Here is an 18,717-nt window from a genome sequence, read left to right as displayed (position 1 = left end):
AATCCCAGAACAACAGCAAAAGACCTTGTGAAAATGCTGGAGGAAACGGGAACAAAAGTATCTATATCCACAGTAAAACGAGTCCTATATCGACATAACCTGAAAGGCCGCTCAGCAAGAAAGAAGCCACTGCTCCGAAACCGCCATAAAAAAGCCAGACTACGGTTTGCAACTGCACATGGAGACAAAGATCGTACTTTTGGAGAAATGTCCTCTGGTCTGATGAAACCAAATAGAACTGTTTGGCCATAATAACCATCGTTATGTTTGGAGGAAAAAGGGGGAGGCTTGCAAGCCGAAGAACACCATTCCAACCGTGAAGCATGGGGTTGGCAGCATCATGTTGTAGAGGTGCTTTGCTGCAGGAGGGACTGGTGCACTTCACAAAATAGATGGCATCATGAGGCAGGAAAATTATGTGGATATATTGAAGCAACATCTCAAGACATCTGTCAGGAAGTTAAAGCTTGGTCGCAAATGGACAATGACCCCAAGCATACTTCCAAAGTTGTGGCAAAATGGCCTAAGGATAACAAAGTTAAGGTATTGGAGTGGCCATCACAAAGCCCTGACATCAATCCTATAGAAAATGTGTGGGCAGAACTGAAAAGTGTGTGCGAGCAAGGAGGCTTCAGTTACACCAGCTCTGTCAGGAGAATGCACCCAACTTATTGAGGGAAGCTTGTGGAAGACTACCTGAAACATTTGACCCAGGTTAAACTATTTAAAGGCAATGCTGCCAAATACTAATTGAATGTATGTAAACTTCTGACCCACTGGGAGTGTGATGAAGAAATAAAAGCTGAAATAAATCAGTCTCTCTACTATTATTCTGACATTTCACATTCTTAAAATAAAGTGGTGTTCCTAACTGACCTAAGACAGGGAATTTTTACTTGGATTAAATGTCAGGAATTGTGAAAAACTAAGTTTAAATGTGTTTGGCTATGGTGTATGTAAACTTCTAACTCCAACTGTACCTCCACTTCTAATCACACACTCTCTCTCTCACCCTCTCTCTCTCTAACCCTCTCGCTCTCTCTCTCTCACCCTCTCACCCTCTCTCTCTCTCACCCTCTCTCTCACCTCCATGTTGGCGCTCTGCCACCTCATCCAGCTACAGATGTCTATAATAACCCCCCCCCCCCCCCCCCTTGTAGGTGTGTGCTACACTGTCATCACTCTAAATCACATTTGGAAGAAGACCGCCTTCATAAAAGGACATGTTTGTCTCAATGATTATAGACTGGACCTATAGGTTGTTAATTCCCAAGCAAAATACGGTGCAAACAGCACCATCTGCACATTATAGAACAGGTCTTTTCTGATGATGACACTTCAGATGATAGATGCCTTTTATTAATAAGATAAGAAGTGTCCTTAGTTACAACCCAAAACAGATCAGGTCACCACCGATGACAAAGCCACTATCAACTCTCATTGGCTGTGTCTACACAGGCAGCCCAATTCTGATCTTTTTTGTTCTAATATTTGGTCTTTTGACCAATCACATCTGATCTTTTCACATCAGCTCTTTTTCAGAGCCAAATATAACAATAATGTGCAATTGAAAACCCACTTGTTCTTACATCGGTTCAAAATACCGCCTTCAACAAGGCAAAAGGAAGTGTCCTTTCCAGCTGTTGATTAAGAAGGACAGCTGTCGGTTGGCATGATCACATATCTTCCCTTGAGCTATGCTATTTGGGTGAGAAGACATGCTAAATGTTACAGCCGAAAGGTATGAATGAAATTAGCAGAACATAATAAAAAAATTGATCAGAATTGGCCTGCCTGTGTAAATGCGGCGGCCTATGAGGCTGACTAAGAGGTAACATAATAGAACATTTAATGGAAAAGCTCATCAACACCAAGTTACAGTACAATACTGCAGAGAGAGAGTGGCTTGGAGTCATCAGCAGACTTGCTATAATCATCAGAAGTGTAGCTAAAGCAGCTCAGCTAAACTGCAGCTCCAGTGCATTATGACTCATGCCTGATAAACCCAACTGAAATACAGTGGAACATGCCAGTAATTGCCTGCTGATGTCCAGAAGAGTTTTCTTACTATTAATAAACACACAGTCAAATGTGAATTAAATTGCTGGGAATTTCCACATATATGATTTGAAGTGTTATGGTCCAAATGAATAGCAATTGGCTTCAGATTTACTGTACATGTTGAGGAGAGAAGACGCATGGCCATGATTAGTCATGGGGAAAACCATCAATATCCTTTATAGGTAACTGCAGTAATCTTCATCCCTGTTTCTTCACTACCTGGGTAGGCCAACAGTATATGTAATTATAGGCTGGGTGGTTCGAGCCCTGAATGCTGATTGGCTGACAGCCATGGTATATCAGACCGTATACCACGGGTATGACAAAACATGTACTTTTAGTGCTCTAATTACGTTGGTAAGCAGTTTATAATAGCAATAAGGCACCTCTGGGGTTTGTGGTATATGGCCAATATACCACGGCTAAGGACATTATCCAGGCACGCTGCGCCGCACCTAACAGCCTTTAGCTGTTGTATTTTGGCCATATACCACACCCCCTTGTGCCTTATTGCTTAAATATACCTCAAGCAGTATCCAATGTATCAAGTTTCTGGTTGAGCCATATTTTCACACCATACTCCCAGCAAAACCCTGGCTTGCCTCAGTGTCATGTGTGCAGAGCACTGCATGCTGGGCCGTGTCAGTGCGGCCCACTCACTCCTGGCACACGTCTGGTCTGTTTGAAGTGATCCCCACAGGGTCCAGTCAACAAACCCCTATCCTGGCACCATTCTGTCCACCATGGTGAAACACATACACACTGAGGAGGATGTGTATCTAGTCAAGTCCATTTGATTGGGCAGTATTCTGTTCAACAGGAAGCACATAACTAATTACACTTGGATAGGTATTACTATCAATACAGGTGTGTGGACCATAATCATCTCCAGTGTACAGTACACATCGAGCGAGAGACCAAATTCACATTCTTGTGAGTTTCTTTTTTGCTTTCTATAATTTCCTCAATACCAGAAAGTGTGTTAGTGAGGGGGTAGCAAACAACATGGAATACAAATATCTCAACATCTGTTTGTAACAGACTAACTGCAATGGAAATATATGTCCTTCTAGAGACTAAATATTGAACTAAATGAGGAACCAGTGGTCCAAAACTAAAGATCCTATGAATATACTGTAGAATGCTCCTGAATGTGTGAAATTAAAGTAAATGTGTTTAAATTGGTTCCCCTTGGAGCGGGTGAGGTGCCGCTCTGAAAGACCAGATAAACCAATACCTTTTCACTTATTCTAATTCTAAGCGAAAGTTGCATGAGTTGCAGTTTTGAGAATACAACATGATAGACTAGACAGTCTGTCTAGGTAATAAAGTCATTGAATTTCCCTCAAAGAATAAGTCTAGGTAGACAATAGGATGCTCTGTTGAGGTAAGGCAGACCGGTAGAGAGCCTTGGAACTCCCGTGAGGACATACATACATGCTCGCACGCACGCACGCACGCACGCACTCACACACACACACACACCTTTTAATTTCATGTCAATCTACCACAAACTGCAAAGAAAGGAGAGAAAAGAGTATCATATTAAAAAAAGAAAGTTGTGGAAAATAGGGAAGGGTGAGGTGAGGTTGTTACAGTAACTTTCAGAATATGATCTACTTAGACAGCTAAGTTATGACTTTTCCTCTCTCTTCCTCTCTTGCCGTAATTCAGATATCTGCTGCTCTGGTCTGAGAGTCCAGGGGTGGCCTGGTCTGGTCGAAACATCCATCAGTTTTTGGCTGCTCTGGTCTAAGCGTCCAGGGGTTGCCTGGAGCGATCGAAACACCCATCCATTATTCATGCCTGGTTTTCTGGGCACAAGGACAGGGTTGCAGCGGCCAAGTCATCCCTCAGTGATGATGTATGTTGAAAGTTTCCTCAAGTGTAGTTGCAAAAACCATCAAGCGCTATGACAAAACCGGCCCTCATGAGGACCGCCACAGGAAAGGAAGACCCAGAGTTACCTCTGCTGCAGAGGATTGCAGCCCAAATAAATGCTTCACAGATTTCAAATAACAGACACATCAAGGCAAAGGGTGGCTACTTTGAAGAATCTAAAATCTAAAATATATTTGGATTTCTTTAACACTTTTTTGGTTACTACATGATTCCATATGTGTTTTTTCATAGTTTTGATGTCTTCACTATTATTCTACAATATATATATGTGAAAATAGTGTAAATAGTGAAATCAAGAAAAACCCTTGAATGAGTAGGTGTGTCCAAACTTTTGGCGGGTACTATACCTAGAAAGAGACCCCAAGGAAATGTATGTCTTTATTTGATTACATTGTTTCACTGCTGCCTGAACACTGCACAGGCTAGACACTCCTGGGTTGGGCATTGCAGGGTGGAGGTATACCCGAGAGAGGATGATGAGAGGCTGTTCAGCAGGAGCAGCAAACAGAGAGTAGACAATATCTATTTATTTAGCTGTTCCTTTCTGTCCAGCTCCAATGCCCATGTTTGGATGTGCGTAAACACACTCCTTTCATGGCTCATACAGTAGCTCCACTCACCCAGACAGTATGCATGGTTCTGCAGAGAAAGAGAGAGAGAGGTCCCCTCTGGAAAGGGCGCAGCCCAACATGAGTCACGTCATCACTGTCATCATTCCCTGGGTGGAACCTCTCAGTGTGCGTAGTCAACCTGGGCTCACTACAGCAGTCAGCAACACCATGTCAAACAGCATGTCATCCCAGCATCCATTTTAGTTCCCCACACTGCTATATGGATATTCAAAGAAAAAACAGCTGCATTCCCAGTACCTATAATGTCAAATGTCATTATAAGCATCTGTGGATGTTGCCCTTGCTACAGAATAGTTGAATATACACAATATTGTACTATTTGAGAGGGCTTCTTCATGTCGGTTTTGAGAGGCAACAAGGGAATGAAATGGGTGATATATGCAGAGGGAGACAACTCAATGAGCTTGTATACCCTTCAACGATGTAACAGTCCATAGGTTTCAACAGTACAGTACTTGAATTGGATGTTGTTGGTATCCATGTCAAGGGTAACTACTTTGTACCACTCCTGTCCACCTTTAAACGGGGGCTCTGATTCTCTAACAGAAGCTATTGGAATTTCATTATACCTACTGTAATGCCTGAGTGGTAATGCCTACGTATGAAATAATAGATATGTAGAGGGTTTTTACAATTTTCATGGTCGTTTCATGACTCATAACAACAATGTTGTAGTCAATCTACTGTTTCAAACATAGCAGCAGGTGTAGATGCTAACACAATGATGCCCGGCTTAGAACTGAAATATGAGAAAATCGTGACTATGTGTGCTGGATTTGACAATTGTGAAAGGTTGGAGAGGAAAGTATAAAATGTCCTTGCTGGTGAAAGGGAATCTTACGAACAGGAAATTGCACACTGCAGTGAAACACCAGAGAGGAGAAGGTGATTTCTCTAACAGAACCAAAAAATATACTGCAGGGATTATGGGAGGAGAAGATTATGATGCTGGGGACTGGGGTACTCTCGATGCAGATATCCTCACCACTGCATTCTGTAGAAACTATGGCAAGCTCTCCATTCTCAGTGTTATGCATTGGCTTAATACCATTTGTTGCTGTTACAAATTTAGCCCATGTGAAGCGTTTGAAATTGCTACTATACAGCGACAAGGTTTGCTCTTGTTTTCCTACTGCGTGAACTGAGGCTATTTGTTTTGCTACCGCTTTACAGTTTGGTTTACAACATTAAATTCCTCTGAGGTAGATACCCCTTATGGCAGATTAAAAGCAAATGTGCTGTCAGTGGAAGACGGATGGTGCTTTGAGAACTCCGTCGAGACACAAAAAAAAGGCATTGATTATCTCTCAGTTGTACAGTCAATCTATAAGAGAGTAGAAATGTAAAACACGTAAGTATGTATTTGACCGATGGCCTGTGTTTCTGGGTCGCTAGGCGGTGATGGAAGTGGACTGTCTAAATTGAGCAACATCTGCACTGATCAAGTGATCTCAGCGATATGTATTGGATACTGGTGGATGAGAATGAGTTGAATGTCTGTGTTGCTGGTCCACAGGCTATTTCAGACTGTTTTAGGGTGTGTAATGGTAATGTGCTCACAGTGCTCACAGCCACCGCGGAGTCAAGTTGTAACTTGTGACAAGGCTCATCTTTGAGGACAGCCCAGAGCACACCCTAATCAGCAGAGGTAACAGGCAGAAAATAAGAACACCAAAATGTCCAGCTCCCTTCCCTGTCGTCTGGCTAACTGTGGAGACTGGAGCTGCTGTCGCATATCCATGATACTCTCCCTCTTCAATGGATAACCTCCATTATATTGTTATTGTACAATTAGCCCAACTCTCCCTTAGTATAACCACCCAGAGCTTGATCCAGAGCCCCTTGTGTCTCAATACTTCCCCAGTTTGTCAAGCTTACGGGTACTTGATGTACTTGATTGTACTTCTGTGCCACATCACTGCTCAAGGAGCCCAAACAGCCACTGTATTTAATGAATATTGCCTTTAACGCCACTTTACAAATGGCTCATCTGGCCTCAACGGGTTGTTGAACAAGCACAAACAACACAGAGGGAGTAATATCAAAACTTCAATGAAGATTATGCATTGAAGAGGAATGTATCATCATGGGCATGACTGTAACTGTCGCCAACCTGAACTGCCAAGCCATTCTCAATGTATTCTGTTTTACTCTGTACTCTACAGTACACACACCTTTCAGAAGTAATCTCTCAAGGTTACACTACAGTGAGTATTGCAGGATCAGAAGAGTAGTGAATCAGCCAAGAGACTCACGGAGGAATTACTGCAAGGTTAGAGAAAAACATACATTTATAAACTCAACCAAAAAAGAAACGTCCCTTTTTCAGGACCATGTGTTTCAAAGATAATTCTTAAAAATCCAAATAATTTCACAGATCTTCATTGTAAAGGGTTTAAACACTGTTTCCCATGCTTGTTCAATGAAACATAAACAATTCATGAACATGCCCCTTTGGAACAGTTGTTAAGACAATAACAGCTTACAGACGGTAGGTAATTAAGGTCACAGTTATGAAAACTTAGGACACTAAAGAGGCCTTTCTACTGACTCTGAAAAACACCAAAAGAAAGATGCCCAGGGTCCCTGCTCATCTGCGTGAACGTGCCTAATAGGCTGACCACTCTGCTCGTGTCGCAAAATAAATGTAGGAATCTATGTTATTCAATTATTGCACCCACACTGCTCGCGCGCGCCAACGAGCGTCTGCGTTGCCAAGGGCTAAAATAGAAGTCATTCCTATTTCTGACGCAGATCGCGCTGCAAGTCCTGCCTCTCCCATCTCCCCATTGGTTTATAGAAGCAGGTACCCACATGCCATCTCCTCATTGGTTATACCCACGTGGGTGATTGAAAGACGAATTGTGTTGCCGGTTGTCGTGGTAATACTATGAAAGTTTAGATGCCAATCACCATATAAGTTCAAAGATGAAAAGGCTTAGAAGGAGGGAGAGAGATGACTAGAAACGATTCGGTTGACCGTTTTATGTGTGGACTAATTGTCGGAGTAGAGGACCTTGTGCATTTCAGGTAAAATAACAACCTATTGTTTATATCCCAGGACAAATTAGCTAGCAACAGCAAGCTAGCTAAATAGGACAAATTAGCTAGCAAGTGCAAGCTAACTAGCTAAATTGCCATAAATGTTTAATGCTTTCGACCTGTCCCCAAATGAATGTCATTGGTTCAAAGTTTGTTTTGATATTTTAACCTGCATGTCGTGATCGCGTTTGGTGTAGGGGGACAACATAAATTTATGCACGGTGGCGCACGCACGCCGCCGGTATGGGTTCCGTGTTAAGCATGCTGCAAGGAGGCATGAGGACTGCAGATGTGGCCGGGGGAAAAAAATGCAATGTCCGTACTGTGAGACCCCTAAGACAGCGCTACAGGGAGACAGGACAGACAGCTGATCGTGTAACAACACCTGCACAGGATCGGTACATCTACCCTATTACAGGGGCTGAGTCACTGGCTTGCTGGGGCTCTCTCATGCCGTCCCTGGAGGGGGTGCGTCACCTGAGTGGGTTGATTCACTGTTGTGGTCATCCTGTCTGGGTTGGCGCCCCCCCCTTGGGTTGTGCCGTGGCGGAGATCTTTGTGGGCTATACTCAGCCTTGTCTCAGGATGGTAAGTTGGTGGTTGAAGATATCCCTCTAGTGGTGTGGGGGCTGTGCTTTGGCAAAGTGGGTGGGGTTATATCCTTCCTGTTTGGCCCTGGCCGGGGGTGTCCTCGGATGGGGCCACAGTGTCTCCTGACCCCTCCTGTCTCAGCCTCCAGTATTTATGCTGCAGTAGTTTGTGTCGGGGGGCTGGGGTCAGTTTGTTATATCTGGAGTACTTCTCCTGTCCTATTCGGTGTCCTGTGTGAATCTAAGTGTGCGTTCTCTAATTCTCTCCTTCTTTCTTTCTTTCTCTCTCGGAGGACCTGAGCCCTAGGACCATGCCCCAGGACTACCTGACATGATGACTCCTTGCTGTCCCCAGTCCTCCAGTTTCAACTTCCACCTGACTGTGCTGCTGCTCCAGTTTCAACTGTTCTGCCTTATTATTATTTGACCATGCTGGTCATTTATGAACATTTGAACATCTTGGCCATGTTCTGTTATAATCTCCACCCGGCACAGCCAGAAGAGGACTGGCCACCCCACATAGCCTGGTTCCTCTCTAGGTTTCTTCCTAGGTATTGGCCTTTCTAGGGAGTTTTTCCTAGCCACCGTGCTTCTACACCTGCATTGCTTGCTGTTTGGGGTTTTAGGCTGGGTTTCTGTACAGCACTTTGAGATATCAGCTGATGTACGAAGGGCTATATAAATACATTTGATTTGATTTGATTTGATTTAAACATCACACCTGTGGGACAGGTACAGGATGGCTGCCGAGTTACACCAGGAACACACAATCCCTCCATCAGTGCTGAGACTATAATAGGCAGAGAGAGGCTGGACTGAGGGCTTGTAGGCCTTTTGTAAGGCAGATCCTCACCAGACATCACCAGAAACAACGTTGCCTATGGGCACAACCCACCGTCGCTGGACAAGACTGGAAAAAAGTGCTCTTCACTAATGAGTCACAGTTTTGTCACACCAGGGGTGATGGTTGGGTGATGGTCGGATTTGCGTTTATCGCCGAAGGAATGAGCGTTACACCGAGGCCTGTGCTCTGGAGTGGGATCGATTTGGAGGTGGAGTGTCCATCATGGTCTGGGGCGGTGTGTCACAGCATCATCGGACGGAGCTTATTATCATTGCAGGCAATCTCAACACTGTGCGTTACAGGAGAGACATCCTCCTCACTCATGTGGTACCCTTCCTGCATCCTGACATGACCCTCCGGCATGACAATGCCACCAGCCATACTGCTTGTTCTGTGCGTGATTTCCTGCAAGACAGGAATGTCAGTATTCTACCATATGGCCAGCAAAGAGCCCGGATCTCAATCCCATTGAGCACGTCTGGGACCTGTTGGATCGGAGGGTGAGGGCTAGGGCCATTCCCCCCAGAAATGTCCGGGAACTTGCAGGTGCCTTGGTGGAAGAGTGGGATAACATCTCACAGCAAGAACTGGCAAATCTGATGCAGTCCACAAGGAGGAGATGCACTGCACTACTTAATGTAGCTGGTGGCCACACCAGATACTGACTGTTACTTTTGATTTTGACCCCCCTTTGTTCAGGGACACATTATTATATTTCTGTTAGTCACATATCTGTGGAACTTGTTCAGTTTACGTCTCAGTTGTTGAATCTTGTTATGTTCATACAAATGAACACATGTTACGTTTGCTGAAAATAAACGCAGTTGACAGTGAGAGGACGTTTCTTTATTTGCTGAGTTTATATCTGAGTCACCAACAGCCTTCGCAAGCTACAGAAGGACTTGATTGACATCAAGCATAACAAATGAAAGGGAGGGTAGTAAATACGGTGTCACTATTTGGCAAGCACTGTAATCCAATCCATAGGCCTAGTCAATTAGATTATAAACTGATGTAAATCACAAAGCATCTTCCAATCACATATTGATCTTGATAAATAGTGTGTTAACCAAATAAAATAAACATATATAGGCTATCATTCTATTGGTAAAGGCCATATTGTAGTTAATCCTATCCAAGGTGAGAACACACGGACTTAACAGTGATTGTGAATAAAGGATTGTAAAAGAGATAGGTTTCAATTGTTGTAAAATAATTTTACAATCAGATCGAATATTTTTCCCAGAATGCCTTTTCTATCAGGCCAATAAGTCAATCAGTAACCGTAGCCTATCCATTCATAGACGCTGGGACAACCAGACGTTGCCTTCAAAAATAGACCATATGGGGTGTCATGTTTTTTAATGGCAAGGTCATTGTAGCAGAACTAACGCCACACTGCAATAACATATAAAAAATATAAAAATAAGATTTCGTCAATTCGTTTAGTCCTAAACTAGACTCGTTCATCTTCAGGTTCACAGAGCGCAAGGTCATTTATCGCGTTCTACGCGTAATGAATAGGTCGCGGCCGTTTATGCCGCTTCTTTTAAAATTCAAAATAAACAGTCTACATATAGCCTATGTTAAAAACATTCACTGATGCTCAACAGTGTGTGCAGCCTATACCTTATAGTTCAGGTGAATATATCCAACCATTAAATCAAATGCAAGCAGTGAAGGGGCGAGGCGAAGGTGAGAGTCATTTTGTAAATCAACGCCACTTAACCATAAACTAAACTATGGAAGAGTCTTCACCACTATACGTACACCAACGGTAGCCTATATTTAGCCAGGTTATGTCATGCTTGAGAAGAACTCAGTTTTCAATAGTAATAATGGCTAAGATGTGATAGCGCAGGGATGGAGCTGGTATGCAGGTTTACATTATTACGCACGAGACCACGGGCCAAATTTGGTGGCTTTCGAAATGCTATTCGTTCTTTGGAGATATGATGTTTTTGTGGTAGAAACAGATGTATAGCACTTGTATTTTACTCACAAACGTCGACTTCTCCTCTGGCTCTTTCACTAACAGGCTATTAAGGTATGGAGTGGGGGTCATTTTCTATCGGTTGTGCGTTCTTGCTATCGCTCAAAATAACATCGGGAGCTCGGCGTGGACAGCCGTGGGAAACTATTGACTAGGCTATTTAACACAATTATTGCATTACTAGCCTAAATCTCTTGATAAACATCGAGTATGACGAAATAATCGTGAAATAAATGTAACCAAGACTTATAATCATCCTTACCTTTGGTAGAAAATGTTCGCGTTTTTCCACTTGACCTTATTAATTAACTGTATTTGTTTCTTAAGGTTGTCACCGTGTTCAAAAAATATATAAAAGGTGTTAAATCCGGTCTATGAAAATTGTTCTGTGGTCACTTACCCAGTTTAGAATACAACCTAACCCTGTTATGTGCACAAGGCTGACGTGGTACGACAGCGCTACCCTACCACACAGCATCCTTCTTGGAGCATCCCCCTCCTCTCGAGCATCCATCCCTCTCCTCTCGCGTACCCCATTCTCTTCAGAGAGGGGGTTCCTCTTTTGCTCCAGTGTGGACGTTAGAATGTCAATGGAGCCGTATGCTGTTTGTGACGTGGCATTCATTAATTCTTCAAACCACGGAAGCATTTGAAGACATATTATGATATAAGGGTTTTTTCGTTTTTATAGACGCTATAGATTTCTTACCAAACTGATATGGATTCGACTTAGATTTTCGCCATACTCACCAAATTGTTGAGGCAATGATCTGTGCACGAGATGTCTCTGTCACGTGCTGCAGCTCGTGGCTATAATTGACCATGAAAAATGATACTGTTTGATATTGATTTGGATGACTAAAGTGTCGTTTTTAATTAAAGCAGCACTGGCTTGAATTTAAATGTGTAAATCTTGTGTAGAACTGTACATTTAGGTATTTATTTTGGGTGTCATCTTGAATACTCATTAGGCTCAGTATCGACTTTAAATTAATACATGTGCAATAAAAGACTGATAAATCATTTGGGAGAAGTAAAAGGTGTAACATATTTTCAGGAAAGTTATTGCTGTAAATTAATCTGTTAAACTGAGATGGAGACACTTTACCACTGTCTGTGCAAACCATAAATTGTAACACCAAAATAGACTAACATACACTACCAAACTGTACACTGTACCATACATCTAACCCTGATAGGGCTACCTATTGCCATGCCAACTGCAGACCCTCTCCATCATGATCTCATCAGACCAGATGAGTCCCTGGCCTTTAGCTTCAGGCCTTACTATAGTCGCCAACCACAGTCTATTTCAGAGATGGCCAGCTGCCGTTTGGACAGGTCCTACAGGCTGGTATCTATTGACCACAACAGTCCTACTCCTATCTTTCCCCCAATCTCTGCCCTGATTCCACATTAAATTAGCCTATACCTTTTAATTCACAAAAAGTGAGAAGAGTGATTGATTGAAGCTGTCAAGAGTGACAGGTCACATGACCATGATGTTGATGGGAACAGGACATCAGGACATCCCATAGTACTCCTAACCTCTGATGCGCTGCACTCAGTCCCAGTTGGATGCTCAGTGCATGACTGGCATTATGTTAGAATAGCTATATGGCTTCTCTTACACTCTTCCACCCACCCTGGCTGACATATGTGAGGAGTACAGTGCAACGCATCACTATCTTCCAATCATTTCCAGCACGGTTTGTTGGTGAGAGATCTGATTGGTCGGGGTCAAAAGTCGACAGATTAAAGCTGCCTTGTTATTTAATCAGCATTAATGTGAGAGATCTGCATTAGAGCGCCAAGTGACTTCTCACTCGTAGCACGGTCCAACTTGGAAAGCATACTTGAAAAGCATACAATTAGGGTCAGAACAGAAGTCAGGAAATGGAACTCTCAGGGTGCTGTGATACCATCCCAGAATTCATTAGGGAGGCCATGCTAGTTTTAATGAAACACATTCAAAGATGTTTGGGAAAGTTGTGGTGCCTATTGCTACAGTAAACAAAACATGTTTCTATAAGGTCTTTATATGATTTTCATGTTGTGAAATTGCATGTTAACAATACTGTATTGAAAAGTGACCAAAATCTTATTTCCGTTACTATCTATAATACTTTAACTAAATTCATATTAATATAATACTATAATCACTGTATCACTGCAACCACACACAACCCTGAGTAAAATGATAATCCTATATTGCAGTAGGTGCTTATAATGCCATACTGTATCTCACCTAGACATAATTTCCACAGATGGTCCAGACTCCAGTGGAGGGAGGAGGCGCAACACCTATCCATGCATCACCCTCAGAGGAACCAGAGGAACAGCTGCACAAATTGCCCCTAAACCAGTCAGCAGATGGCTGGTGTGAGATCCACATAACTGACAGAAAAGATTACAATCTTAACAAACAAATGTGCCTGAAAGTTAACACTGGCCAGGCTAGGTAGCATTTCATGTGGCCTACAATACGATCTTCATTGCTATTTGCATCTATTTGACTAGTATTTGCCTGTTATTACATTTAATTTAGAAAAATATAGGACTGCATCATATCTTTGTACAATAACAAAAGTGAGCCTAGCCAGTGCTGGTTTACCAAGAACACCTAATTTAATTACAAAGAGATCCAATTTCCTGAGCACAATAGTGGCATCATGGGCCAATATTACTATGCATTTCCTTACCTTAATTTCATACTTTATGATAAACATATAAGACAAATAATAGAACACTTGCATTGGAACCACTCTTTTTTTTTCAAACATGAAGTTAAAACCATTGACCATAGCTGACGTTAAAACTCAGTGGGACAGTAAGTCTTGTCAAAGAATGCTCAGGTATGTATCGCCACCCTGTGGCTACTTTGTGAAGTTATGCCTTCATGTAGCGATTGCCGCATCCTAATGACCCGATATTCCACATGAACACATGCACATGGCCCATAAAGAGAAAAACCCTATGCGCATTTGAAGTCAGCATTAAATGAACGTATTGCTATATGTCGAAACGCTAAGTGTAACCTATAGACTTTCCATGTATGATAATAAATAACGTTAACGTCAATATCAACGGTTTTCATCAAATCCAGTCTACGTCGTGTGCGCTTTTAATCTATCCTGATTACTCCAGCTGCTCTAATTCGTATTCAGTTTCTGTTCGCGTGCCGTGAATACCTGGTGTCAATGTAACCTACTCTAGTTAGAGGAACATTCGAAAGCAATTGCCATTGTAACGTTATTCATTTTCTCTCACTGGAACTGGTACAACGATAATGCTTTGTTATGCATTTTGGATTTGCCTAATTTCCATATTTAGATAGGGTGGTTTTAAAGACAACAGAGAGTGTAACATATGAAATAAGACCGACGCATAGAGGATGTGCCCCAGAAACCAGGTCGATGAAATATTGGCACTACCATGAGAGGAAGCGGTATGGACCTTTTATGGAGAATCTTAGCGGCTCTGAGCTTCGATTGTTTTAAAGGTTCGGCGTCTTCACAGAGGTGAGTGTGAGAAAATTCCATCAAATTTTCCCACGGGCACTGACCATAATTGTTTAATATCCCACAGTTGTTATGCCATTCTATATTACACTGAACAAAAATGTAAAGGCAACATGCAACAATTACCTATTTTACTGTTTTACAATTCATGTAAGGATATCAGTCAAGTGAACTAAATTATTTATGTCCTAATCTATGGATTACACGACTGGGAATACAGATCCCTTAAAAAAAGGTAGGGGTGTGGATCAGAACCAGTCAGTATCTGGTGTGACCATCCACACATCTCTGTCACATAAAGTTGATCAGGCTGTTGATTGTGAAATGTTGTCCCACTCCTCTTCAATGGCTGTGCAAAGTTGCTGGATACTGATGGGAACTGGAACACGCTGTCATATCTTGATCCAGAGCATCCCAAACATGCTCAATGGGTGTCATCTTTGGTGAGTATGCTGGGCCATGGAAAAACTGGGACATTTTCAGCTTCCAGGAATTGTGTACAGATCAGAGTGCTACACATTATCATGGTGAAACATGAGGTGATGGTGACGGATGAATGGTACGACAATGGGCCTCAGGATCTAGTCACGGTATCTTTGTGTAATTCAAATTGCCATCGATCAAATTCAATTGCGTTCATTGTCCGTAGCTTATGCCTGCCCATACCATAGCCCTACCGCCACCATGGAGCACTCTGTTCACAACATTGATATCAGCAAACTGCTTGCCCACACAATGCCATACAATGCCATCTTCCCGGTACACTTGAAACCCGGGAATAATCCGTGAAGAGCACACTTCTCCAGCGTGCCAGTGGCCATTGACGGTGAGTATTTGCCCACTGAAGTCGCTTACGATATCAAACAGCAGTCAGATCAAGACCCTGGTGAGGACGACGAGCATGTAGATGATCTTCCCTGAGACCGTTTCTGACAGTTTGTGGATAAATTCTTCAGTTCTGCAAACCCACAGTTTCATCAGCTTTCTGGGTGGCTAGTCTCAGACGATCCCGCAGGTGAATAAGCTGGATGTGAAGGTCCTGGGCTGGCGTGGTTACAAGTGGTCTGCGATTGTGAGGCCGGTTGGACGTAATGCCAAATTCTAAAACGACGTTGGATGCGGCTTATGGTAGAGAAATTAACATTCAGTTCTCTGGAACAGCTCTGGTGGACATTCCTGCAGTCAGCATGCCAATTGCATGCTCCCTCAACTTGAGACATTTGTGGCATTGAGTTGTGTGACAAAACATTTTAGTGGCATTTTGTGGCATTTTGTCTCCAGCACAAGGTGCACCTGTGTAATGATCATGCTGTTTAATTGGCTCCTTGATATGCCACACCTGTCAGGTGGATGAATTATTTTGACAAAGGATAAATGCTCACTAACAGGGATCTTAACAAAGTTGTGCACAAAATTGGAGAGAAATAAAGTTTTTGTGCATATGGAATATTTCTGGGATCTTTTATTTCAGCTCATGAAACATGGGACCAACACTTTACATGTTACGTTTTACATTTTGTTCAGAATATTATGGAGTCAGAGCCGAAGTGTCAATATCACAGTAAATAATATTTCATTTCAGTTTTAGGACTAGATTAATAGCATAGGGGATAATCTATTTGATCCCCCCTCTATAAGAGTTTGTGAAATGTAATAATATATTTGCAATGAAGAAAAAATCCATCCTTTTAGTTGTTATGACAAAAGGTTTGTGAAGCAAAAAGGTTTGCCTCCATTCTCCAGCATTGTCTTCATGAGACAAATTATGAGAGGGATGAAATAATGTCACATGACCACACATGTAGCCAGAAATGCATCTGTTGGAAACTCTTTGTTAAACCAAAGCATATCATACACTATATATCTTACTGAAAATGCAATGATATCTGCATGTATGATATGTGTTATATTCAGGGTTGCTGAATGATAGTTTCTGTACTTATATGATTCTATTACATACCATTTTGCCCCACAGCATTTGTTTGGACTAAATTGATTTTCAAGATTCTCAGAGTACCACACTGTATAGTCTATACACCCCTACCATTGCAATTCAGCAAACACCTTGTCATGCCTATTCCTGCTCCCTCCCTCAGGCGCTTGACATCACCGGTCTACTAACCACCGGTCCTAGCAATCCACATTGCGCAAACCTGCTCCCCATCGTTAAGCACACCTAGACTTCATCACCACCCTGATTACTTTCCCTTCATATAGCCCTCCATAAGCCTCAGTCATCAGGCAGTATTGGTTTTGGTCACATTCAGTACACGTATCCTGTTTCGTATTTTCTTCATGTTTATTATTATTAAACTCACCTTCTGCGCCTGCTCCCTGACTCACCTCTTACCCAGAGTCCAACCCCTAACTTCTCATCCCCTCTGTAGGTCTCCAGGCAAGCTGAGCTCCAGCCAGGCAGGTAGTCTGGAAAGCAGCTCCCTGACTGGCTCGCTCTCCCTGGGGCCAGACCTGCCTCACTGCCAGTGCTGCATCTCCTACGAAGCCCGCCTGAAACGCCTTTCCTGCGGCCATCTCTACTGTGACCCTTGCACAGACCAGATCGTCAACCTGGCCTTCGAGGACATCGAGGGCCTCTCTGATTACCCCTGCCCCATGTGCAAGTCCCTCCGCAAGCTAGGGGACCTGGGCCCCCCCTCTTATGGGTACCTGGGGACCCCCTCCTTTGGGCCATGTGGGACCCTGAAGCAACAGATGGCTAAAGAGCATGGGAGCAGGTGGGGGTAAAACTGAGGCAGTTTATACTGTACATCAAGGGGTGTGGGTAAAAAAAATGTTTTGTCCCCTCTCCAGATTAAATACCGTAGGAACCATTTTGTCTTTTCAGTTATGTCTTTAGTGTTTTGATTTGAATATTTTAATGCACTGCCTTACACTGAGATTGTGATCTGGTAACGTGGTGGGAAGTGGCTCTGTCTTTCTTATTTGTGTAATATGGTGGTGGAAGTGAAACTAATGGAAGTGCATAACATTACAGATAAAGTCCATTTGTGTGCCATAACATGAGGGGTTTATTGCAGGGTGATTAAGCCAGATCAAAGATAAACATTAGATGTTTGTGTCAGAAAGTTCTTTATATTTATGTGTACTGATTATTATTACTAGACATTTGCACCTTATTTTATATTTTGAGTGTACTTACACCGTATGCATTTTAATTTAACTGAATTGTACAGTGCCATACTAGTTTTAAAGTGTTCAATATCATATCGTAAATATTTATTTTGCGAATAAATAAAGTTTGTGAATTGTATTACTCTGCTTGAAGACTTGAATGATTGCAGTACATCATCATCATCTGGTCATCTGGGGTCCACGGCATGTGTCTTCCAGAGCTTCCTGTCCTCCATTGTGATCTCTGGCCTGACTCTTCTGCAGAACAGAATATTTTCCGGGATTCATCCGATGGCATTGAGGAGTATACTACCACATCCGTCATTGGCCTTCATTAATAAGTGCATCGATGATGTTGTTCCCCACAGTGACTGTACGCACATATCCCAACCAGAAGCCATGGATTACAGGCAACATCCGCACTGAGCTAAAGGCTAGAGCTGCCGCTTTCAAGGAGCGGGAGTCTAATCAGGGTGCTTATCAGAAATCCTGCTACACCCTCCAATGAACCATCAAACAGGGAAAGCTTTAATACAGGACTAAGATCGAATCCTACTACACTGGCTTTGACACTCGTTGGAGGTGGCAGGGCTTGCAAACTATTACGGATTATGAAGGGAACCCCAGCCACGACCTGACGTGAGCATACCAGATGAGCTAAATGACTTCTATACTCGCTTCGACGCAAGCAACACTGAACCAATACTGAGGGCGCCAGCTGTTCCGGATGACTGTGTGATCCATAGGTGATGCAAGACCTTTTTTAAACAGGTTATCATTGACAGATTACCAGGACACATACTCAGAACATGTTCTGACCAGCTGGCAAGTGTCTTTACTGACATTTTCAATATCTCCCTGACTCAGTCTGTAATACATGTTTCAAGCAGGCCACCATAGTCCCTGTGCCCAAGAATGCAAAGGTAACCTGCCTAAATGACTACCGCCCCATAGAACTCACATCTGTAGCCATGAAATGTTTTGAAAGGCTGGTCATGGC

The 18,717-nt window shown here is 42.8% G+C and overlaps 2 protein-coding genes across 3 annotated transcripts in view; one reads left to right on the top strand and one right to left on the bottom strand.

The window, feature by feature from the left end:
* LOC109887216 (synaptic vesicle glycoprotein 2A) overlaps positions 1-11,609 on the bottom strand; it is a 49,874-nt gene extending 38,265 nt beyond the window's left edge. The window contains exon 1 of the mRNA XM_031786755.1: positions 11,327-11,609. The gene's annotated coding sequence lies outside the window, so the exon portion shown is untranslated. The remainder of the gene's footprint in view (positions 1-11,326) is intronic.
* Positions 11,610-13,910: 2,301 nt separating this feature from the next.
* On the top strand, positions 13,911-17,857 carry LOC109901466 (uncharacterized). 2 transcript variants are annotated; one of them, XM_020497466.2, is made up of 2 exons: positions 13,911-14,585; positions 16,973-17,857. In XM_020497466.2, the coding sequence occupies exons 1-2, from the start codon at positions 14,500-14,502 to the stop codon at positions 17,328-17,330; spliced, it is 444 nt and encodes a 147-aa protein (XP_020353055.1). In that variant the 5' UTR covers positions 13,911-14,499; the 3' UTR covers positions 17,331-17,857. The 2 variants fall into 2 exon arrangements, with proteins under 2 accessions (XP_020353055.1, XP_031642614.1); XM_031786754.1 differs by lacking the exon at positions 13,911-14,585 and adding an exon at positions 14,951-15,028 and having other exon boundaries at positions 16,973-17,851.
* Positions 17,858-18,717: the final 860 nt, after the last annotated feature.

This window comes from Oncorhynchus kisutch, linkage group LG13, assembly GCF_002021735.2.
Source record: "Oncorhynchus kisutch isolate 150728-3 linkage group LG13, Okis_V2, whole genome shotgun sequence".
In the NCBI taxonomy this organism is placed as follows: Eukaryota; Metazoa; Chordata; class Actinopteri; order Salmoniformes; family Salmonidae; genus Oncorhynchus; species Oncorhynchus kisutch.
The sequence above is the reverse complement of the archived record's forward strand: the minus strand, read 5'-3'. Positions and strand labels throughout refer to the sequence as shown.